Raw genomic sequence first — 24,385 nt, 5'->3', positions numbered from 1 at the left:
ATAGATGAATAGAATATATGTTTCACCAATCTGGACGTATTACAAAGGAGCAGATGACAATTTGGAAAGAGTAAGCAGGGAAAAAAAAAACTGGTCAACCCAAGTCGAGACAAGATAGACCCTCTTTCCCCCCCTCCCCCCCTCTTTCCCCCCTATCCCCCCTCGAGAGTTATAGGTAATCACACATGGCAAGACAAATATGACAAGGTCTGCTGCTCTATCATACTGGTTCACATCTTCTTGATGTTGACCTACATTCTGGCCTTGTTTCTTCTGATATTTCAACTCTTTCCCCATTGAAGAATACATACTTAGCAATTTAATTTAAACTTTCCTTAAAAACCATTTAAACTTTTAATCTGAGCATGAGCCTTTGCTTAATGTTCATTTCATTTAAAGTTGTTCTTAGCACGAGTCATTGGTCAGTTTTGAACTGATGATCAAGATTTGTTTATGGCTACTTGTAAAACTAACCCCAGACAGCATGAACGACTGCAATCATTACAGGAATTCAACTCCGTTGTTTTGGATGGTAGAACAGAAGTGACCTTTGGTTTTACTTTTAACAGATAAGCCGATACGTACATCGCATTCTCATAGGGCAGTCTGTTGGGTTTATTTACTTTGAAGCTCATGGATGAGCTGGATTAAACAAATTGGAATTAAAGATGTTCCACTCCAGATACCAGATAGCCATCGATGTCAAACCAGCACGACCACCATCAACCAAACCATATAGGAGGAACCACAAACATTCCAGGTTGCATGGGCTTCTGGTATCATGGGGTTGTGCTCCCTCTCTGGATTCACCCCCTGTAAGAGGCTGAAAAGGGGAGGGGGGCTTAATTTTTTGCATGTAAATGCTCTTGCCTGGGGAGGCACGAGTGGACTTTTAGATGCATTACAATGACAGTAGGAAAAGGCCAAACATGGGAATTAAACATGCATCCTGAATAAAGGATGGCATTATAGCTCACCACTGCCATACAACCAAGAATTGCCCAAATTGGTACAATTGTATAAATACATACAAAGTTGCACCAGAACAGTTCTTTGCAGTATCTATTGATTTCATCAGGTAACAAGAAAGAGCATTTGGAGATTGCAGACCCTCTCCATGCCATGTTTGTTTTTAAGGCTTGTGTTAAAACAAATATGGTGGTCGAACCACAGGACCAATGATTTTTTTTTTCTCCACCAATTTATCCCTAGGACGTTCAATAAATTTCATCTTGATCGGATGAAATTTTGTACTTGTCGAATTATGACGTCATAATGGAGGCATCTATGACATTAACATATTTCATTCCCCATGGGGAGTTCTATACAATGAGCCATGTCAATTTTTTCTATGCAGTGCTTTCCAAGATATAGAGGTGCAAAGTTTTTCGGTTTTTCCAATAGGGCACCCATACCACGTGACCTATGTCATAATTTAAAAAACATTCTACAGGAGGTGCACCAATATTTATTCTGTGCGGACAAAGAATCAAACCGTCTCAAATGCAATACCCTTATCTCCTCTGGCGAGGGTAATAAACTTGGGGAAGGCAGAAATTAAATAAATACAATTAGTTTCAATCTTTATTGTTCAGCAAAGTTTAGAATTTGGAACAATGGCCTTTAATTTTAACATACATTTGCTTCATCAACAATTTTCAGATGCAGCAGCTTTAACATTTGCAAAAATAGAAATAAAATAAAAAGTTCAAAATGGGCAGAAATTCAGAAAAATAACACCCCGCCCCGCCCACAGCTGCCACTGCAGCAGTCATTTCATTTAGACTTCTCTCAAAAGACCCTACAGGATCAATCGCCCCAAGTTAATCAATGGCACGCACTCAATGGTTACACGAATCATATTGGTTTGGGGTGGGAGAGAGGGGAAGAGACAGCGCTAGATCAAAATACCTACAAACAATAGAGAGTAAAGCAAAATGGCACATGGCTCAAATGCATACTTTAAAGATCACTGCATTGGAGCACTGCAGAGGTCTGTTTTTGTGAAATGTCATCACCTAAAATCAATTTGGCATCAGCTAGCTGGAAGGAACATTAAGCCATGGGACCTCATACATTAGAAATGCCACATCAAACTAATTGGAGAAGAAATCAAAGCAAAATAAATAAGATCCAGATTTAGCAGACAATGCAATTTTCAAATCCGACTGCAATGGGTTTTCTTTTTTATTTTTGCACATTAATGCAATGGGGAATTGTCGACAAAATGTGATGTCGGAGCCTGTTTTTAAGGGTGGAAGGAAACCAACCGAGAAGAATCAAATGGCAAAACAGTTTCTACCAAATCACAGCCACCATTTTGCTCAACATATCTTTCCAAATTCAAACAATCCAAATAACATTTCCAGTCACCTTTTTGCAACAGAGCAAATACATCAAACAAAACAAGAACGAGCCCTGCCTTACCACTGAGAAAGCAAAATGAGTCAAGGAAACATCCAAGACCATCTGATTCAACAACTTGCAAAAAAAGGAAAAACATAGCAAAGGAAAGATTGCTCCCTCGAGTCAAATCTTTCACAAAATCAATTTTTGCTTACGAATCAAACGCTTTGGATTCGTGCAAGACTCATTTTTGACTTCAACCTGATACTCATGTTCAATCTGAACACTGAAAAGAAATCAGTAGCAGGAAGCAAAGCCAGTTACTCCTCCGCCATTTTTCCTCCCCCAAAAAAGAAAAACATCAAATTTTGCTCCACATTTACAAAACGTCTTGGCTTTCAAATCAAATACCAGTTCCCCAAAGTATACATGAAGGAAATCACATTTTGAGAAACTTATTTTGAACCATAAACCGATGCCCAGAGAATTTTGAAGCAAAAGCAAGAACACAAAACCAAATGTCGAAGGACGATGTCAAAACCATACATGTATAAATTTACACCGAATCACATTATCAGACTCATCAAGGATAAAGCCTTTTCAAAAGACAGTACGGTAACTGCGCGTATTATGGAACATCATGGTCAGAGGGAAAAATATATATCTACATTCACTTTATAGAAAAAAAAATTATTGTATACAACTCAAATATCAAAAATACCCTGCTACTTTGTATCCCTTTCTACTTTAATTAAAAGTCAAACGATAAGAACAAAGTACGAGTTCAAAACAAGAAAGCTTAAAGAATATACTTGAAACTGAAAGTATTGTCACAGGATAGGCGTCGACCTCGACAACGACAACACAATTCTTGGCGATGTGGTCGACGAAGGTCGACATGACGGCGCTTAATCTCACATTCACAGCGAGACGCTCCACAAACCTAAGTTTGGCAGAAATTAGAGGTCAGGTTTAGGCAAGAAGATCCACGTTCAACAGGATCTCCCCATTGTCCATCTGGCTAGTTTAAACGACCAAATACGAGTTTTTCACCTTGCAGACGATATCCTCGACACGATAAGGATTGTATTCCTTTTGACAAGAACGACAGAGCTGCTTAAAATAAACCTGAAGGCAAGACAGACAAGGCCATTCATGCACAGACAAGATGAAACATGACAAATATTGTGAAAGTCGACCAAAAAAAAAGAGAAAAAAAAGAAGAAAACCTTGTTTGTTCCTGCAATGCACCACACGTATGCACTTTCCCATCGTATATTGCAATCCCGGCAGTGGTAGAAACCATACTTTTGCTCCAAAAACTGCAAGTACAAAAAAAAACAAAAAAAACGGCATTATTCTGTGTATTTATTTCCAAACTTCATCCCACCTCCACTCACTCCTCCCACCCTTTAAGGGATTGCACCAGTGTAAAAATAAATAAATAAAAACAGTAAAGAACAAAATGTACCAAACCTGAAGTTACCTTCAACAACTTGAACAAATAAAACTGGGGGATGGCACAACAACCCGCTGCTCATCCAAAGCAAAGATACAAGTGAATGTCAAACAAAAGCAAAGGTGTCAAAACTCAACACACTAGACTTTAGAGGGTTCCCACTCCCCACAGCATCCAGGGCTCATAGAGGACCTTGAAAATCACCACGGAGAACAGAGATTAGAAAGTACAATTGTATTATAATTGCAAGGACAGTGGACAATGTCTTTCCTTGTCCAATGCTCTAAATGGCAGCAGTTCTGCAAAAGCAATTTCATTGGCCATGGTTACAATCCTGGATGGGTTGCCACTCATCTGCAGGTTACTTCTCCGAGGGTGCAGCAGCATTATAATCTTTTCAAGATATCTATTAATATACAAATATATTATAGATTTGTGTATTGATATCTATTACAATATAGATTATTATGATATAGGTTGTAGATTAGATATCTATATTGTAATATCTATTATAATATAGATATCTATTATAACATACAAATCTGGAGTCCCAGCATCATGATCGGTGTTAACTCAGAAAAAGAAGCCAATTTATGTTTCCAGATTTAAATGAAAAGTTAACAAAAAATAAAACTAAAAATAAAAAAAATTGCATAACCATACAAGAATAATAATTATAATATAATACGATGCAATAATAATAATAATAAAATCAATAATAATCAATAGGACAGTTCAAATTATATATATTTTAAAACAAACAAAAAAACATTATCACCTTTATTTCAACAAGGAGACAGTAGTAAGGCAGGGGTCTGATACTCGAGGTACCCCACCTTTTGGGTGTTATGAGGAATAGGTGTGTGCAATATGAAAGCTAATCTCTATCAGTTTTTGAAATAGCATACACAAGCCGTTATGGAGATAGTTTCCATGGCAACATAATTCAGCCAATCACAGCTGTGATAATCAGGTTGAGATAACGTCATTATGAGAAGATATCTTTAACAGATTTTGAAATATCACATATAGTGGGGCAACTTAGCATAACAATTGTGCATTTTGTGATACAAGCACCAAATTTGGCACACTAGTAGACTATCATATTATGAAAAGATCTGGATATTGGGCCATCTCAGATTCAGAGATTTGATTTTTGCAAGATTTCGATTCGATTGGGATCGAAGAGAACACCTTCTTCGTCTTCTGTACAGTGAAGTTGCCAGCCCTGAATTCTCTGGCTACATCTGGGTGCTTCATTGGGAGTGCAACCATGTCCCTCAGGTGAACAGGGACCCACCTGTGTGTGTGGTCTAAGGCATGGAACCAGTTCCGTCAGGGCATCAAGGTACATCGTGAATGAAGCCTGCCGCAGAGAACGCACGTAGACCAGTACCAACATCTCTAGTTCCAGCACAGTTGCCCAGTACTGAAAGTTGGGAATGTCTTCTCCTCTGGTGACACCAGTCTTCGAACTCAGGCAGGTCTTCTGCATCATCAGCATGTCATACAGTGGCGTTCATACGCACGGTGTTGTAGGATGTGCAGTGCTGCTGCAGTGATTTGATGAGCTCTTCTTGTGCGGGTGACGTGGGCAGCTCGCAGGAAGGAGTCGGCCGTCCCTGGCGTTGCAATCTCAGCTTGCAAATCTGCAAAATCTGCAAATCTTGCAAAAATCAAATCTCTGAATCTGAGATGGCCCAATATCCAGATCTTTTCATAATATGATAGTCTACTAGTGTGCCAAATTTGGTGCTTTTCTCACAATTGTTATGCTATATTTAGCTTAGCTGCCGGACTAATACACAAATACATGGATAGATTATCGGTCAGTCAGTCGGATGGAGCTCATGTTGATGTCCCCAGTCTGTCAGATGTGGGGGACAAAAATGTAAAGGAAACATCTGAGACATGGCACCACAAATAATGCATGTCGATGGGATTAACGAGGGATATCCCCACACAGGACCAGCCTCAAATCAAAGGATGCTCCAGGCAAGGGGAGTCTTCAGCACCCACTCTCCATTTATATACCTTACCTTATGTGAGGGAGGGAAGATGATGAAGGGATAGGGGGGGGGGGGGGTGAGGGAGGGGTTGAAAAATCCAGCAGATGTGACACCCACTTTAACAACCATCTGACAACACACACACATTGATGACTCATCCAGTCTGTGAAACACCAGAATGATAGCTGTTAATAGCTGGGTTGGGGTTCAAACCAAGGCTAGACAGATTAGAGAAAGTGTGCATACCTCGCAGACACCACGTTGGTCACCATTGCTTATTCATCTAATGCGTTTTGCCTTCCAATTCCTGGGATATCCCCACGGAGTAGGGAGCCACCATATCACCATGGAAGGCAAGTGGCTAAAGCACTCTACATTGGGTGTTTTCTTTTTTTAAAACATGTATATATTTTTATAGTCATATTAATACCCACAAAAGTACCCCAGATGTCTCACCTGAAATGAGCAATTTTGTTTTTGGCATGTATTGGTAGAAACAGATATGCAGTGTAAATAGTCAGTGAGCAGATGTTGCAATGGTTGTATCTGGTAACCTCGACAACCTCATTCCATCACTAAAGATTTCCAATCCATGCTTATTGTACATCCGAAGTACTGATTTGGAGTAAGGGTGATATTATGACAGCTCAGCTGGTAAATTGGTTTAGGCATGTTGTGGGCCTACCACCTGATGGAAGATCACCAATGTTTTCTATACCAACCGACCACCTTCAGGAACCTATCCCTCTCCACTTCAATTCTCCAGTTCCTGACCTTCACCCTCTATATTCCCCATAGCTTTGCTTTCAGCAATTTCCCACCGCATTTCAATCTTGTTTCCCATTCGATGATCCATAGATCCGAAGTTTCAGATTCACTTTTCAATATCAGTTTCAATTAGTCATTGCAACTTGTGATGCGATGCAAATAGTGCACGGAAAAGGTCGTACCCCCCCCCCCCCCCCCCTCTTCCCATGCCTCCTCTCCCGAAGCCCTCTCCCTCCCACATATCTTCCGATGTCCTTGTTCTCTGCTGTTGTACTTGTGTGCTTCCCTCTCTATCCCCATCTTGTCTCCCGCTCCCTTTATTGTATGTTTTGTGTGTCAGTTTTTTTTTTTGTGATTGACGTTAGCTCTTACATGAGCCTCGATCTTGTATACAAAAAAAAAAAAAAAAAAAAAAGCCGGTTTTGGGATGAAATAATTTTTTCAAAATTTTCTAAGGGGTCTAAAGTGTTTTCAGGGTAAAAGGAATCTAAAGTATTTAAAGAGTCCAATGGTCTTAAAAAGAGCCGAATGGGGTCTAAATTGGTCAAAGGGCAAAAGGGGTCAGAAGTGTCCACATGGTTTTAAAAAGTTAATCAGTCTGAAAAGTGTCAAAGAATATGGATGTCTCAAAAGGGTCGAAATGGGTATGAAGGGTCTGAGGTCCAAGGGGTGTAAAGGGTCTAGAGGGTGTAAAGGAGTGTAGCTGTAGTAAAGAAATTACCTCGGGTTCGTAAATAAATTAACTAATGTGTCACAGGGCAATAACAGTCCAAATGACCTCCTCATGACTGTTTAAAATCCCTATTAATGTGCATAGTCGTTAAAAATCTGATCGTAGAAAGTTTTGTTGCGATTCACATTGGGAGCTAAAAGCAGTAAGGTCACAAACAGCCAAACAACTCACCTTATTGTGAGGATGAGGCGGTTGTTGGAGGTTCACCCATTGGCATGTGGCAATTTGTAGATGGCAGCACATGGGTTATACGGCAGACATTATAAACACGGATCTATTCATTCATGATGCCCCACACGTGACAATGACTCCAAATCTCATTTTTTTCATATGGCGTCTTTGTATTATTTTCGGTTTTTGAATTGGCACATTCGAGAGGTCATGTGACTCCTTCACCGAACTTACAGATCATAGCAACGTCTTAAGAATTTTTCACATCCGATAACATTTGATGATCAGAGCTCACCATCACACCAATTACATAGATATCCGGGTTAAAATCCGGGGAAAAAATTGGGCTTTTTATAAAGTTTGTGCATGCGGATCGACCCTCAGAGATAATGGCGACAGGTGGTGGCTCGGTTGCTTACAAGTTATGAATTGTGAGAAAATAACTTTTAAAACCCCTATTTAGGTGTATCGTGGTCAAATATGAACCACCTTTGGAGGCCATTTCTCCCCACAGAGCAGGGGTTGGCCTTTTTCGGGCACCGTGGTCCCCTTTTTGAAGCAATGTTATGGCCGGATGCTCTTCTATTCCTGCCGCCAACCCTGTTGGTCGCCTCTTGCGACACAGGGAATTACCAGCGAACTGGTACTCAATTTGCCGACCTCTGAAGGATGACAGGCTGAGTCAACCCCCCTGGTGTTAATTCAGCGATCGACCGGGATTCGAACCCAGGATCCTAGGATCCCAAGCCGGCACCCTAACCGCTAAGCCAACTAAGGCTCATCGTGGTCAAATATGTTATCCGATCAAGTTTCATGCCGAATAACCTTGGGCGCTCAGAGGAGTAGGTTCAAACAAACAAACATTTCGCCTTTACATATAGATACCTATATAATTAAAGCAGTTCACACAAAAAGGGGAATAAAATCTTTTTAGCAGGCCAGGCACTGCACCACAGACCCCAATACAGGCACGTGGGGGGAATGTTTGAAGAAGATTGATCAGAAGCAGATAGTTTCTCTAACGTTTTTTCGAGTTTCTCCGTAATAAATAGGTTCTTGTGAGTTTGAATATCTGGGCTGTGTATGTTGCCAAAAACGCAGGGAATAAAATAAAAAGTTACTTTGGCAATCTCATGAGTAGCTGAGTTTCTCCATCATGCTTTGGAGAAGGTCTAATGTTTGTTCACCCTGTTTCTCCAGAAGAAGAATTATCATGGCTGAGTTTCTCTTTAATGCTTCGAGTTTGAAGAAGAATTATCAGAAGCAGATAGTTTCTCTATTTTTTTAATAGACTGCAGCGAAGATTTACGTTCAAACAAGACAATGACCCCAAGCATACAGCCAAAGCAACACTGGAATGGCTTCAGAACAAGAATGTGAATGTCCTTGAGTGACCCATCCAAAGCCCAGACTTGAATCCCATTGAGAACCTGTGGAAAGACTTGAAACGATTCGGTATACAAAAAAAAAAGAAAAAAAAAAAAAAAAAGATTGGTCTTCACCAATGCTCCCCATCCAACTTGACAGAGCTTGAGCAAATCTGCAAGGAATGGGACAAACTCTCCAAATCCAGATGTGCAAAGCCGATAGAAATACCCAAGAAGACGCTGAACCTGTAATTGCTGCCAAAGACGCTTCTACGAAGTATTGACTGTGGGTTGACTACTTATGCAAGTTAGATATTTGTGCTTCATTTGTAATTATTTTATTAAAACTTTCTGAAAAAAAGTAAAGAATAATAATAATAATAAATTTTTTTATTTATTCCACTGACATTATGGGGTATCATTTGTTGATCAGCGATAAAAAATAAAAATCTCAATTTAAACCATTTTAAATTCAGGCTGTAACAACGTGAAAATACCTAAAATGGGTGGATTGAATATAAAGTGCTGTTGTTCTACAAGAGTAAAACACTGTATATGCATAGAAATAACAAGAAATAAAATCTGACCTTCCGCACCCTGTCTTTCATATTTTGATCTCAAATCCCAATTTCTTCAGCAAATAGCAACATCATCATATTCAACTTGATTATTCCACTACCTAGAGGGCACTGCATGTATACAGTCAGACCCTGACAGGGGATATGTTTCTGGGAAGTGCCGAGATAGTCGAATCCCATGAATGTGGGGGCATTGTTTGAATTGGGGGCGGGGGTATTTTCACCAATAATATTTTTCAAATATCACCATATGATATTTATGTGGCAGACATAGCACCACCTTTGGTGGTAGCCAGTATTATAAGTATTCCTTTTAATGTAATTATATAGAGTATGACGTGATCAATAAAAAATTCAAAAATAAAGTGCATTTCCAAGAATGTGCCAACACATTGCCCACCATGGATGGACCCTCCAGGCAGGAGTGTCCACTAGTTTCTATCAGAATGTAAAGGGCAAAAAAAAAAAAACACCAAAAAAACAACAGCCTGAAGTAGCAGAAGCTTAAGCTCTTTGGAGCTTGTGCAGGTCAAGTGCAACTGAAAACAGAAGCAAATCTAAACCCTATTTACAAGCTACTGTTCAGTTAAGATGATCAAAGGCAATGATGAATTTCAAACATATTGTAGTAAAAGCACAAACCTGAAAACGGATTTCTCCCGGCAGCTGGTTTGCAATTCCTTCTTCATATTTGTCTACCTTCTCAAGTTTCTCCACAAAATCTCGTTCTTTTAAATACTCAAGTTTCTCCACTGCAGCCTTCTCCTTTACATCTTCGAGTTTCTCTTCCCAATCCTTCTCTTTTACATCTTCAGGTTTCTCCACGACAGTCTTCTCTTTTACATCCTCGAGTTTCTCCACATCCTCTTTCACTTCGGGTTTTTCCACATCACCCAGTACATCCACTGCATTTTTATCTGCTTCAAAATAAATGTGGTATGAGAGAAGCAATTAGGAGCGTACTTGCATCCTTACTTGCACCACTCCTCCAACCCAACACCAAAAGCAAATGGGGCAAAATTAGCCATTCAATAATCATGAATAAAATTTGCATTCCTAAAATTAGTCAATCAGCTGCTTCCAACATGCAAACGTGATACAAAAATATATAAATAAATAGGTCTGTGGTTCTGACGGTCATCTTGAGGTTGCAATTTAGACCTGTGCTGATTTTGGGTGATTCCCCTGGAAGGCCCCCTGATCCGAAATTGAAATATCTAAGACCAAGTGATCCTGTGGACCATCGAGTAGAAGGGCTGTATTGGGTCTCAGAGCAATCGGTTGGTAAGTAAGCAAGGTAAGTAAGCAAAGTAAGGGAGGATTATATGGATCCAAATTTTGGGGGTTAACCCCCCTCAAGTCCTCATGATCCAAAACAGAAAAATCGAAGCCCAAGCAATTGTGGGGGATACTGTCTTGCATTCATTCATCTGTCAAGTTTCAGAGCAATCAGCCAGGTGACAAGGAATACAAAAACATAGGGGCAATACCCCTGGCGCTCACCTGGTAGAATAAACAGTATACTGCACCGACTAAGGGTATTTTAAACCAATTTCAATGGTTGCTAAAAGACAGGGCAGCATGTAGAATCATACCAACATAATCATAAGACTTTAAACAAGGGGAAAAAAAATACCTATTTTGTGGAACAACCCCACTCCCCCAACCCATATACCTCCTAAGACCCCAATTTTTCTAATGCCTACAACAAACATTGCTACATCATGGGTGATTAAGGTTGTGGTGAAGTTTCATCGAAATTGCGTGTGTAGTTTGTGAGAAGAAAGCAAATACCTATTTTGGGGGGCATCCCTCCCCCCCCCCCCCCCCATAGACCCTCAAAGCGGCAGTTTTTATTTATTTATGCCGTGGACAAACTTTGGTACATCATGGGTGGTGAGAAGGTTGTGGTGAGGTTTCATCGAAATTGTGTGTGTAGTTTAAGAGTGTTACGTGCTCCTCCCCAACACCCTGGTCACGGTGTACCTCCGAGCCCCGAGATGAGTCACGGCAGAAAAATGTGTTACTCTGTATGTCAAAGATCACTGGTGAAGCCACACCTATTGTTACCAACAAACAAATATTGTATCAAGATCACACAAGAATAACAGTACAACAATAATAGTAATCAAAAGTACAATCAATATATATCCTTTGATGGTACCATCAGTTTCGTAACATATAACTCACTGTGCTCCAAGTGAGTGAACCAAGAACATTCCCAATGTCTCTTTCCCCGCTTCAAACCAAAGTTGATTCCGGTTTCAAGCCGAAGTCGATCCCAGCTTCAAGTCAGTCGATCCGCTCCAGCGATCGTCAGAACGATGTCTAATCGAGACCAGAATCCCGTTCAGATGACGGTCACAGCCACATGGCCAAAGCTGCACCAAAGCGCCCTCAAGGCGACTGGGAAATCCAAAGGCGCCCTCCAGGCGACTGGGAAATCACACCCTCGGGTATGGACGTTTCACGGCTCAGTCAGAACCTCAGAACCTCAGAACGAACCTCAGATTTATCTTCAAAATCCGCGTTGCGCGTGCGCGCGCCCACACACAAACACACAACACACAACACACAACACACAACACACAAGATAAACGTCTGAATGCGGTGAGAACGGCTGAAGTGAAGCAAAGAAACCTTGCTCGACGCACAAAGCGCGCGAGTCAAAATGGCCGACGGCCCGTACTCGAGACGTAACGGCATGATGAGGATTCTCACAGCAGGTGAATCTGTCACGGCAATAACTCTTTCGCAGGAATCCCTTTCCTGGGAAACCCCAAGTTCACTCGTGACTCTTGCTCGCCAATGTTCGCTCCAGACCGCAAAGCAACTATGCTTCTTGTCCGACTCCACTCACTCCGCCTTCTTTTCCCTCTTCCTCTTCTTCGTCATCGTCAGTCGTCGTCGTCCGGTTCCCGATCCGGTTTCCGGGTTCTTTTAACACTAAACTTTTTCACCTTTTGAAAACAGTTCATACACAATAAACCTTTTGAAAACAATAATAGTACATGGAATCAAAAATGTTTACAGTGGATGAAAACCACAACAACAGAAGTGACGAATCCGTAACAAAGAGGAAAAAGCAAATTCCTATCTGGGGGGTGGGGGGGGGGGGGGGTGGAGGGCAACCCTGTATCCACTTTGACCCCTGTAAATCCCCTTAGACTCAGTTTTTTTTGGTTTTTGTTTTTTAATGCAGTGAACAAACTTTAGTCAACACAACAAACATCATTCGTGCCAAATTTGGTCGCAATCCCATCACCGATTTCGGAGAAGAAGTTAAGTGTTTACGGACGGACTACGCGCCATCGCTTAAACTCCCCTGAACTTCGTTCCAGGCAAGCTAAAAAAAAACAGCAAAATTTAACAGATGGATGGACAACCAGACAGACAGACATCCCGACATAATGACCCATTTTACACGTTCATCTGAGAATCGAGATGATGACCTAAAATGACAAAGGTGTTAATAACTATCAATAGGCAAAATGAGCAAGAAAGCTGTTAAACTAGAACATTTATTTACTTTCCACAAGCTTTGAAATTTATTAAACAGCATAGTCCCAAATTGCTTTTGGACCTCCATTTTTGGTTTTAACCATAGATAACATCATCCATGAGTTTGAAGTGGCATTGTCCCATATAGGTTGACATCTCTTCTAAGGAAAGCAAAAGGTAAAATTTTCAATTGCAAACCTTCATCTTCTTCCTTTTCATTTTTAGCCTCATTCTCTCCACTTGGCGCTGCTTCTGCGTCATGCTTTGTCGTCTCCCTGACGACCTAAAACCACAATGGCCACTTTATGCAATTACAACTACCAAATACGAGCCAAGAGGTCAGCAAACACCACAAATCAAATAGGATGAGCATCAAGCACAGATAAAACGACAATCACAACATTTGAGAAAAGTTGCTCAGCATTCAAACCACACACCATGGTATTTTTGTTATAGCTGGTAACTGGTTGAATTTCCACACGGCAGAAAGTTGCCACCCATCTCGCAACACTCGTGTCCCATGACATACCATATCACCCATTTTCCACCATTCCGTTAGCCGTTTGTTAACATTCCATTTTCTATCATTTATCTCCAAGCTGAGATGTATCAAAAATATATATAAATTCTGGCATGCAAAAATACAAATAATGCGCTGGCAGATGTCTCACACTTCGCTGCTTTTAGAGTCACAACCAGAATTCAGGTTAAGTACCATACTATTACAAGCATACTGGAGCAATTGCATCCACAGCCCCATTTTGTCAAATCTTTGTCTGCACCATTCCCACTTTCAACAGCATAGGAAGGGTTTTAATGTTATCTACTCACTTTCAAAGAACAAGATCATAAAACATTTATTACCCACAGGCCTACATCCCTTCATAATCAAATGGATTCACCTGCCCATTTAGCACTCACCTCATTCTTCTCCACCTCCCACTCAGTTTTGCTATACTCACTTGAAATTTCTAGAAATCCAGTTCCTGCCTGTACACACTGAAAATACAAAATGACAATAAATAAATGAATATATAAATAAACGAGAACGACACTCAGTGGAGAGCATACCTCTGCCTGGTTGGCCATATCACTCAATGGTGAAGAATCACTGAAAAAAAAATAAAAAAATTCTCATATCCGAATCCATATTCAGATCTCCGATTCTTCGTCACAAACAACCTGTCCACAAAGTTTGGTCCAAATCCATCCATAACTTTGAGATATCCCGCAATGTATAGTTTTTAGCCCCATCTCCCAATGGTGAAGAATCACTCAGAAAATTAAATAATTCTCATATCCGAATCCATATTCAGATCTTCACCCAAATGGAATCTCTGTCCTTGTCAGACACCCAACCGGTCCAAGTTACGTCCAAATCCATCCACAACTGAGATATCCTGCTATGTATAGTTTTTGGCCCCATCTCCCAATGGTGAAGAATCACTTAAATTCTCGTAGCCGGATCCGAATCCGGATCTTCACCAAAATCTTAATCATTTCATCCTTGTGGCATACGCTACATCTCTGCCAAATTTCGTCCGAATCCGTCCACAAAAAAACGGACAAATAGACAGGAGTGAAACATAGCATCCATCCACCTTTGGTGGCGGAGGTAATGAAAAAAAAAAACCTCAACCTTGAAAAAAACAAAAAAACAACAATATTACAATATTCATTAAACAATACTTGCATAGTCTTTCTTTCCAGTATTTTCCTTTGATGGTGGAGTGGAAGTGGAATCCAGGTGTTCGACATCTTGTTGCAGGTTGGCATTTTGCATGCCACGTGACAATGTGGGGAGCAGTCGTGGCGTCAATGGGCTGTAAACAGCTAGTGTGCGGGGAAGTGAGGGCATGGCCGGACTCGCATTTGCAGCCCACCAAGGTGCCACACCGAGTTTTCGCAGCTGGGCTAATGTGCGTGGGCCTATGGAGCACTGTGTGCCAGTTTCCCTCTTGGGACTCACCTTCAGCAAATGGGGGGTTGGGGGGGGGGGTGGGGAGGTGGATCATTGGTGACAAACATTTCAAAGGAAACACATACACAAGCATGCATCAAACCGTGTATGTACATAAAAAGCAAGATTTAACCCCCTTCCCACATTCAAACTTATATCAACCTTCCCTCCCTATACTCTGATTTTCCTTCTATTCGAGTTTAATCTGAATGCTCAATATCACACTGCGACAAATGGGCATTTCATGCCTATAAGCGGAGAATGAAGAGTTGTCAATCCGACCATCTTTGGAACTTTAGTGATTTTCATTAAAAAAAAAAAGCCTTTTAAATGTCATTTCCTTTTTAGCTCACCTGGAACGAAGTTCAGGGGAGCTTATGCGATGGTGCGTCGGCCGTCAGTCCATAAACACTTGCAACTTCTCCGAAACCGATGAAGGGATTTTGACCAAACTTGGCACAAATATTTGTTGTGTTGTGACTAAAGTTTGTTCACAGCATTTAAAAAAAAAAAATTATAATAATAATATATATATATATATATATATATATATTATAATAATAATAATAATAATAATAATAATAATAATAATAATAAGGGTCTAAGTGGGTTTACCAGGCTCAAAGTGGATCCAGGTTTGACCCCCCCCAAAATAGCAATTTGCTTTTTCTCCTGAACTACACACCATTTCAATGAAACTCGACCACAACCTTCATCCCCCATGAAATACGGAAGTTTGTTCATGGCAATGAAAAAAAAAATCTGCCCCATTAGGGGGTTTACAGGGGGTGGTGAGGGTTTCCCCCCCAGAATTGGTATTTGCTTTCTTCTCAGAAACTACACAAACTCAGAAACTACACCTATCATTATCATGCTTTTGTTTCCCATTGGGAGCACTTGACAATGTGCCAAGTTTCAAATTTTTCCATTCCGCAGTTTCCGAGAAATACATTTTCTTATTTGTGTTTAATCCAAGATGGCTGCCATAACACGTGACCTATGACGTCACAATCACAAAAGCATTCTGCATAGGTGTCACTCATACCCTGAAAGTTTCGTCTCAATCAGCCATGTGGTTGCTGAGAAAAACGAGGTTTAGCCCATGCGGACGGACGGACAACACAAAAAGAATGCCTCCGGCCACCTTCGGGGGCGGAGGCATAAAAATCTGCCCCTGTGGAGGTCTACGGGGAGGGGGGAGAGTGCCCCCCAAAATAGGTATTTGCTTTCTTAAAAACTACCCACGCAATTTCGATGAAACTTCACCACAACCGTAATCACCCATGATGTACCAATGTTTGTTCAAAAAACAGAAAAATTGGGTGGTTGCCCCCGAAATAGGTATTATTATTTTTTGTTTCTTTGTTTAAAGTCTTATGATTATGTTAGTATGATTCTACATGCTGCCCTGTCTTCCAGCAACCATTCAAATTGGTTTAAAATACATGACATGACCGAAAGTATGTGGACACCTTTCAATTAGTGGATTCGGCTGTTTCAGCCACACCCATTGCTGACAGGTATATATAATCAAGCACACAGCCATGCTCCATAGACAAACATTGGCAGAAGAGTGGGCCATACTGAAGAGCTCAGTGACTTTCAACATGCCGCCATCATAGAATGCTACCTTTCCAACAAGTCAGTTCATCAAATTTCTGCCCTGCCAGAGCTGCCCCGGTCAACTGTAAGTGCTGTTATTGTGAAGTGGAAACGTCCAGGAGTAACAGCTCATCCGCGAAGTGGTAAACCACACAAGCTCACAGAATGGGACTGCCAAGTACTGAAGTGAGTAAAAATCGTCTGTCCTCGGTTGCAACACTCAATACCGAGGTCCAAACTGCCTCTGGAAGCAACGTCAGCACAACTATTAGTCAGGAGCTTCATGAAGTCGGTTTCCATGGCCGAGCAGCTGCACACAAGCCTAAGATCACCATGCGCAATGCCAAGTGTCGGCTGGAGTGGTGTAAAGCTCGCCGCCATTTAACTCTGGAGCAGTGGAAACGAGTTCTCTGGAGCGATTATTCACACTTCACCATCTAGCAGTCCGACAAACGAATCTGGGTTTTGTGGATACCAGGAGAACACTACCTGCCCAAATGCATAGTGCCAACTGTAAAGTTTAGTGCAGGAGGAATAATTGTCTGGGGCTGTTTTTCATGGTTTGGGCTAGGCCCTTTCGTTCCAGTGAAGGGAAATCTTAATGCTACAGCATACAATGACATTCTAGACGATTGTGTGCTTCCACATTGGTGGTAACAGTTTGGTGAAGGCCCTTTCCCGTTTCAGCATGACAATACCCCCATGTACAAAGTGAGGCCCACACAGAAATGGTTTGTCGAGATCGGTGTGGAAGAACTTGACTGGCCTGCACAGAGCCCTGACCTCAACCCCATCGAATTGGAACGCCGACTGCGAGCCAGGCCTAATCACCCAACATCAGTGCCCGACCTCACTAATTGCTCTTGTGGCTGAATGGAAGCAAATCCCCGCAGCAATGTTCCAACATGTAGTGGAAAGCCTTCCCAGAAGAGTGGAGGCTGTTATAGCAGCAAAGGGGGGGACCAACTCTATACTAATGCCCATGATTTTGCAATGAGATGTTCGATGTTTGGCGTCAACATACTTTTGGTCATGTAGTGTCCATTTAGTCAGTGCAGTATACTGTTTATTCTACCAGGTGAGAGCTCGGGGTATTGCCTCAATGTTTAGTACGCCAAGGCAGTGTTCTGGGTCCCGTCCCATCCAATTCCTAATCTTCATGAATGATCTTGCTCCTGGAAAAATCTTCATCTCGATCTAGCCTGTCACTGACCACCCTCTGCCACAACATTCCTCATCCTTCAGCCTCTTTGCTCTTCAAACCTTGACAAAAAGCACAAACTGTTAAATACTTGAAATCTCATTATTGAGAAAAAAAAAGAAAAAAAAAAAGCTAAAACAACCGAAAAACAAAAACACACCCCTCAAAGAAGTCTCCTCTCTCTCTCCCTTTCTCTCTCTCACCAATACAAATTTTTATTACAGACGCTTGGAATCAATAAGCCATACATTAAACGGTTTCAAATTGAGCACCTCGCCACCAGAACATTTACATTGCCCCTCATGTGGCAATAAATGTGAATGTGAATTGTTGCTCCCAGCTTGCTGGCAAAAGGGTAATTCTAAGGGGTTCAAAAGGGTAATTCTAAGGGGTTCAAAAGGGTAATTCTAAGGGGTTCAAAAGGGTAATTCTAAGGGGTTCAAAAGGGTAATTCTAAGGGGTTCAAAAGGGTAATTCTAAGGGGTTCAAAAGGGTAATTCTAAGGGGTTCAAAAGGGTAATTCTAAGGGGTTCAAAGGGTAATTCAAAGGGGTTCTAAAGGGTAATTCTAAGGGGTTCAAAGGGTAATTCAAAGGGGTTCTAAAGGACAGAAGACACCATTTGCATTTTTTTATTTCCGCTTCCATCCATATAGTTTAGAATCCTTTGGAGGCACGGGCAACTTGCAAGTTAAATTTAAATTTAATCCATGTGGGAAAGGGGGGCATTTCTCAAAGGTTTGCTGTTTTGACCAGAAAGACATACTTGAGGTTGTAGTTCCTGATGTCACCGTTTTGCCTGAATGATGCTGGACCTGCAAGACAACTGAAATGTGGAGCTCATCATCGATACCGGCTCTTCGGTCTATTGTGCCATTACAGCTTTTGCTGACTGAGCCTCGTCTTAAATTAGTCACACTCAAAATACGACTTGCATCTACCAAGATGCCTACACACCACCACTTTTTCACGGTGTTATGGCTCCAGCCACATTCTCAATCAAGTCACTCACCAATGCTGGGAATTGATTTAATGCTTTGCGATGCCACATTGTCTACAATTCCATACTGACCTCAGAGCAAACCATCCCTGTGCTAGAAATGCATGCAGATTCTGTGACACCCATTGGGTGCACAAAGGGGTTCAGCACAAAGTTGAAATCCAATTTGATAACTCCTGTACAACAAAAAATTGCAATATATTCCACTCTGAAAAACGAACTGAAACTACTGCTAGAAATGGACATTCTCGATAAAGTAGATACATCATCCTGGGCATTTGATAGTTGTCACTCACAAGAAATCAGTTGGGATTTGGATAAGCATTGATCTGCGGAAGCCAAAATAAATCATGGACCGTCATCTATTGCCCCAGAGAAAAGAACTTGTTGCCGAGCTGAGACGCTCGTCTTTTCAGCGATGAACCTTGCCAGTGCTTATACTATCAGATACTCTTGCACGAAGATAGTTGGGAAATGCCACACGAGGGATTCTCCAAATACTGCTTTGTTCCATATGGCTTGGCATCAGCTCCTGCTGCATTTCAAAAGATGGCAACAATTCCTCAGGAATTATCAGGTGTACAAAACTACCTGGACAATTATAATTGGACAATTATAATATAAATTATTTATGGTTCTGAAGGGTAATTCTAAGGGGTTCAAAAGGGTAATTCTAAGGGGTTCAAAAGGGTAATTCTAAGGGGTTCAAAAGGGTAATTCTAAGCGGTTCAAAAGGGTAATTCTAAGGGGTTCAAAAGGGTAATTCTAAAGGGTTCAAGAGGGTAATTCTAAGGGGTACAAAATAGTAATTCTAAGGGGTACAAAAGGGTAATTCTAAGGGGTCCAAAATAGTAATTCTAAGGGGTACAAAAGGGTAATTCTAAGCGGTTCAAAAGGGTAATTCTAAGCGGTTCAAAAGGGTAATTCTAAGGGGTTCAAAAGGGTAATTCTAAGGGGTTCAAAAGGGTAATTCTAAGGGGTTCAAAAGGGTAATTCTAAGGGGTTCAAAAGGGTAATTCTAAGGGGTACAAAAGGGTAATTCTAAGCGGTTCAAAAGGGTAATTCTAAGGGGTTCAAAAGGGTAATTCTAAGGGGTACAAAAGGGTAATTCTAAGGGGTTCAAAAGGGTAATTCTAAGGGGTTCAAAAGGGTAATTCTAAGGGGTTCAAAAGGGTAATTCTAAGGGGTTCAAAAGGGTAATTCTAAGGGGTTCAAAAGGGTAATTCTAAGGGGTTCAAAAGGGTAATTCTAAGGGGTTCAAAAGGGTAATTCTAAGGGGTTCAAAAGGGTAATTCTAAGGGGTTCAAAAGGGTAATTCTAAGGGGTACAAAAGGGTAATTCTAAGGGGTACAAAAGGGTAATTCTAAGGGGTACAAAAGGGTAATTCTAAGGGGTACAAAAGGGTAATTCTAAGGGGTTCAAAAGGGTAATTCTAAGGGGTTCAAAAGGGTAATTCTAAGGGGTACAAAAGGGTAATTCTAAGGGGTGCAAAAGGGCAATTCTAAGGGGTACAAAAGGGTAATTCTAAGGGGTTCAAAAGGGTAATTCTAAGGGGTTCAAAAGGGTAATTCTAAGGGGTACAAAAGGGTAATTCTAAGCGGTTCAAAAGGGTAATTCTAAGGGGTTCAAAAGGGTAATTCTAAGGGGTACAAAAGGGTAATTCTAAGGGGTTCAAAAGGGTAATTCTAAGGGGTTCAAAAGGGTAATTCTAAGGGGTTCAAAAGGGTAATTCTAAGGGGTTCAAAAGGGTAATTCTAAGGGGTTCAAAAGGGTAATTCTAAGGGGTTCAAAAGGGTAATTCTAAGGGGTTCAAAAGGGTAATTCTAAGGGGTTCAAAAGGGTAATTCTAAGGGGTTCAAAAGGGTAATTCTAAGGGGTTCAAAAGGGTAATTCTAAGGGGTTCAAAAGGGTAATTCTAAGGGGTTCAAAAGGGTAATTCTAAGGGGTTCAAAAGGGTAATTCTAAGGGGTTCAAAAGGGTAATTCTAAGGGGTTCAAAAGGGTAATTCTAAGGGGTTCAAAAGGGTAATTCTAAGGGGTTCAAAAGGGTAATTCTAAGGGGTTCAAAAGGGTAATTCTAAGGGGTTCAAAAGGGTAATTCTAAGGGGTTCAAAAGGGTAATTCTAAGGGGTTCAAAAGGGTAATTCTAAGGGGTTCAAAAGGGTAATTCTAAGGGGTTCAAAAGGGTAATTCTAAGGGGTTCAAAAGGGTAATTCTAAGGGGTTCAAAAGGGTAATTCTGAGGGGTTCAAAAGGGTAATTCTGAGGGGTTCAAAAGGGTAATTCTGAGGGGTTCAAAAGGGTAATTCTGAGGGGTTCAAAAGGGTAATTCTGAGGGGTTCAAAAGGGTAATTCTGAGGGGTTCAAAAGGGTAATTCTGAGGGGTTCAAAAGGGTAATTCTAAGGGGTTCAAAAGGGTAATTCTAAGGGGTTCAAAAGGGTAATTCTAAGGGGTTCAAAAGGGTAATTCTAAGGGGTTCAAAAGGGTAATTCTAAGGGGTTCAAAAGGGTAATTCTAAGGGGTTCAAAAGGGTAATTCTAAGGGGTTCAAAAGGGTAATTCTAAGGGGTTCAAAAGGGTAATTCTAAGGGGTTCAAAAGGGTAATTCTAAGGGGTTCAAAAGGGTAATTCTAAGGGGTTCAAAAGGGTAATTCTAAGGGGTTCAAAAGGGTAATTCTAAGGGGTTCAAAAGGGTAATTCTAAGGGGTTCAAAAGGGTAATTCTAAGGGGTTCAAAAGGGTAATTCTAAGGGGTTCAAAAGGGTAATTCTAAGGGGTTCAAAAGGGTAATTCTAAGGGGTTCAAAAGGGTAATTCTAAGGGGTTCAAAAGGGTAATTCTAAGGGGTTCAAAAGGGTAATTCTAAGGGGTTCAAAAGGGTAATTCTGAGGGGTTCAAAAGGGTAATTCTGAGGGGTTCAAAAGGGTAATTCTGAGGGGTTCAAAAGGGTAATTCTGAGGGGTTCAAAAGGGTAATTCTGAGGGGTTCAAAAGGGTAATTCTGAGGGGTTCAAAAGGGTAATTCTAAGGGGTTCAAAAGGGTAATTCTAAGGGGTTCAAAAGGGTAATTCTAAGGGGTTCAAAAGGGTAATTCTAAGGGGTTCAAAAGGGTAATTCTAAGGGGTTCAAAAGGGTAATTCTAAGGGGTTCAAAAGGGTAATTCTAAGGGGTTCAAAAGGGTAATTCTAAGGGGTTCAAAAGGGTAATTCTAAGGGGTTCAAAAGGGTAATTCTAAGGGGTTCAAAAGGGTAATTCTAAGGGGTTCAAAAGGGTAATTCTAAGGGGTTCAAAAGGGTAATTCTAAGGGGTTCAAAAGGGTAATTCTAAGGGGTTCAAAAGGGTAATTCTAAGGGGTACAAAAGGGTAATTCTGAGGGGTTCAAAAGGGTAATTCTAAGGGGTTCAAAAGGGTAATTCTAAGGGGTTCAAAAGGGTAATTCTGAGGGGTTCAAAAGGGTAATTCTAAGGGGTTCAAAAGGGTAATTCTAAGGGGATCAAAAGGGTAATTCTAAGGGGATCAAAAGGGTATTTCTAAGGGGATCAAAAGGGTAATTCTAAAGGGTTCTAAAGGGTAATTCTAAAGGGTTTGAAAGAGTAATTCTAAAGGGTTTGAAAGGGTAATTCTAAAGGGTTTGAAAGGGTAATTCTAAAGGGTTTGAAAGGGTACTGTGTTGATACTGTATCATACATCATGATCCTGGAGCCAGCTTCCTGTTGTCATTGTTTTTACTCTTTTCCTACTCACGAGATTCAATAAAGCGGCAGTGAGACTTGGCACGATCATGGCGTCAGGTCACTGAATACGATCACAACATGGTGTCAGAAGTTCAGAAGCCACGTACTGTATGATCTCGGCAAAATGAATATGTTTAAACCACCGGAAAATTTCTCCTTTACAACAGGGAATGTGGTGGAGAATTGGAGGCACTGGGAGCAGCTTTTTCTGACGTATCATGCTGCTGCAGAGCTTGTCCAAAGTCAAGGAAAACGCAAGTCGCCATTTTGCTGCACTGTGCTGGTGCAGAAGCGCAGAATATTCAAAATAACTTCATATTTCGGAAGAGGATCCAGATGATTGGGAAGCGGTTTTCCAGAAGTTTCATACATAGTGAGCCCCGACGGAATGAGGCATTTGAAAGATACAAGTTCTGGCAACGTGGTCAGCATGACAGTGAGACTTAACTGGGTCAAGGATTTGCGAACACAGCTGGACAACTGAGTACGGGGACCAGAGAAAAATCTCAGGGATAGGATCGTGTTTGGGGTGTCTGATGAACGAGTGAAGAAGAGACTTGAGGGAAGAGAACCTTAGCCTACAGCAGACTGGATATTTGTCATGCAGCGGAGGCAAACAAAACGCAGCTTCGAGCTATGTCCTCTAGTCGGCACTCTGCACAGGTACATGCTTGCTTTGGCACAAAGCGAAAAGAGAAAATCAGGAAGCAGATAGAACCAGGAGTCAGGGGCATAAAAGCTGATAGCAGCATAGCCATAAGAAAGGGGGGTAACTGTGGAAAATGTGGTATGCAACACCCAGCACATAACTGCTCAGCTTATGGCAGGCTTTGTCGACTCTATAACAAGCCAAATCACTTTCAGGCACAGTGTCGCTCTAAGAGGAGAGTGAAGGAAAAAGGAACTGTCCATGTGGTTGAACAGGAGTTGTAAGACAATGACAGATCTGTTCATTGGGACAGTAACATCAGCACCAGCTAAGACAGCTGTGTCTCACTCAGAAGGACAAAGTGATTGGATCGTGCCGGTAGTGATAAACAGATGCCAGGTACGCTTCAAGCTTGATACTGGAGCTGACACCACTATTATAAGTAATAGGGACTATCAGCATCTGCAGCTCAAGCCACATCTGAGGTGGAGCCCAGTGACAAAGCATATAATGGCAAACCCATACCTAGTCTAGGTATATGCCACGTGCATTCATTCACTACCAACGTGGAAGTTGTTCCTGATGGCCAGCCTGCACTACTGGGGTGCCAAGATCGTCTCAGACTGGGTCTTGTGAAACGGGTGCACACGGCAGCCACAGAGTCCTTATGCTCACAGTCAAGAGCAACTACACTCAAGGAGCAGGTGCAACAGACACACCCATTACTGTTTACTGGAAGAGCATACCTTCCGGGTGTGCACTCTATTCAACGCGTGAGGACGCAAAATCAGTTATCCATGCACCAAGGCATGTGCCTTTCACCCACCGAGAGAAGCTCCGAGCAGAGCTTGACAGAAGAGCAAGAAGGATTTATCAAGGTCAGTGAGCCTACAGAGTGGGTAAACTCACTTGTCATAACAGAAAAGGCAAATGAGAAAATAAGATTGTGCATTGACCCCAAAGCCTTGAATAGAGATTCAAAGAGAGCACTTCCAGCTGCCCACCAGAGGAAATCTTGAGCTTGTGGGAGCACAGTTCTTTACGAAGATGGACATAGCAGAATCGTTCTATCAAATCAAATTAAATGAGCACTCATCCAAATTGATAACCTTCAATACTCCATGTGGGCGTTATCGTTATCTTCGCATGCCTATGGGTATCTCGTCTGCTCCAGAAGTGTTTCACAAGAAACTTTGCCAGCTACTGGAAGATTTGCCAGGTTGTCGAGTGTTCATAGATGATTTGATTGTGTGGGGATGCACAGCTGAGGAACATGCACGGTTGGAGGCAGTACTGGATCTCTTAGTGGAGGTG

General features: G+C 41.4%; 1 protein-coding gene across 2 annotated transcripts in view; it reads right to left on the bottom strand.

Annotated features, from left to right (window-relative positions):
• Nucleotides 1-1,566: 1,566 nt before the first annotated feature.
• The window catches only part of LOC137430104 (zygote arrest protein 1.S-like), a 41,396-nt gene continuing 18,577 nt past the window's right edge, over nt 1,567-24,385 (bottom strand). The window contains exons 2-8 of one of the 2 annotated variants that reach the window (XM_078780224.1): nt 14,626-14,901; nt 13,854-13,931; nt 13,131-13,215; nt 10,074-10,348; nt 3,576-3,668; nt 3,400-3,474; nt 1,567-3,289 (exon numbers count right to left, since the gene is read on the bottom strand). In XM_078780224.1, the coding sequence (XP_078636350.1) occupies nt 3,146-3,289; nt 3,400-3,474; nt 3,576-3,668; nt 10,074-10,348; nt 13,131-13,215; nt 13,854-13,931; nt 14,626-14,901 (1,026 nt within the window). In that variant the 3' untranslated portion in view covers nt 1,567-3,145. Of the gene's footprint in view, nt 3,290-3,399; nt 3,475-3,575; nt 3,669-10,073; nt 10,352-13,130; nt 13,216-13,853; nt 13,932-14,625; nt 14,902-24,385 lie in introns of both variants that reach the window. The other variant, XM_078780223.1, reaches the window with a different exon arrangement.

The sequence above is a fragment of the Myxine glutinosa genome, chromosome 6, assembly GCF_964187855.1.
Source record: "Myxine glutinosa chromosome 6, kmMyxGlut1.1, whole genome shotgun sequence".
NCBI classification, from domain to species: Eukaryota; Metazoa; Chordata; class Myxini; order Myxiniformes; family Myxinidae; genus Myxine; species Myxine glutinosa.
This window is presented reverse-complemented; position numbering and strand designations above follow the sequence as displayed.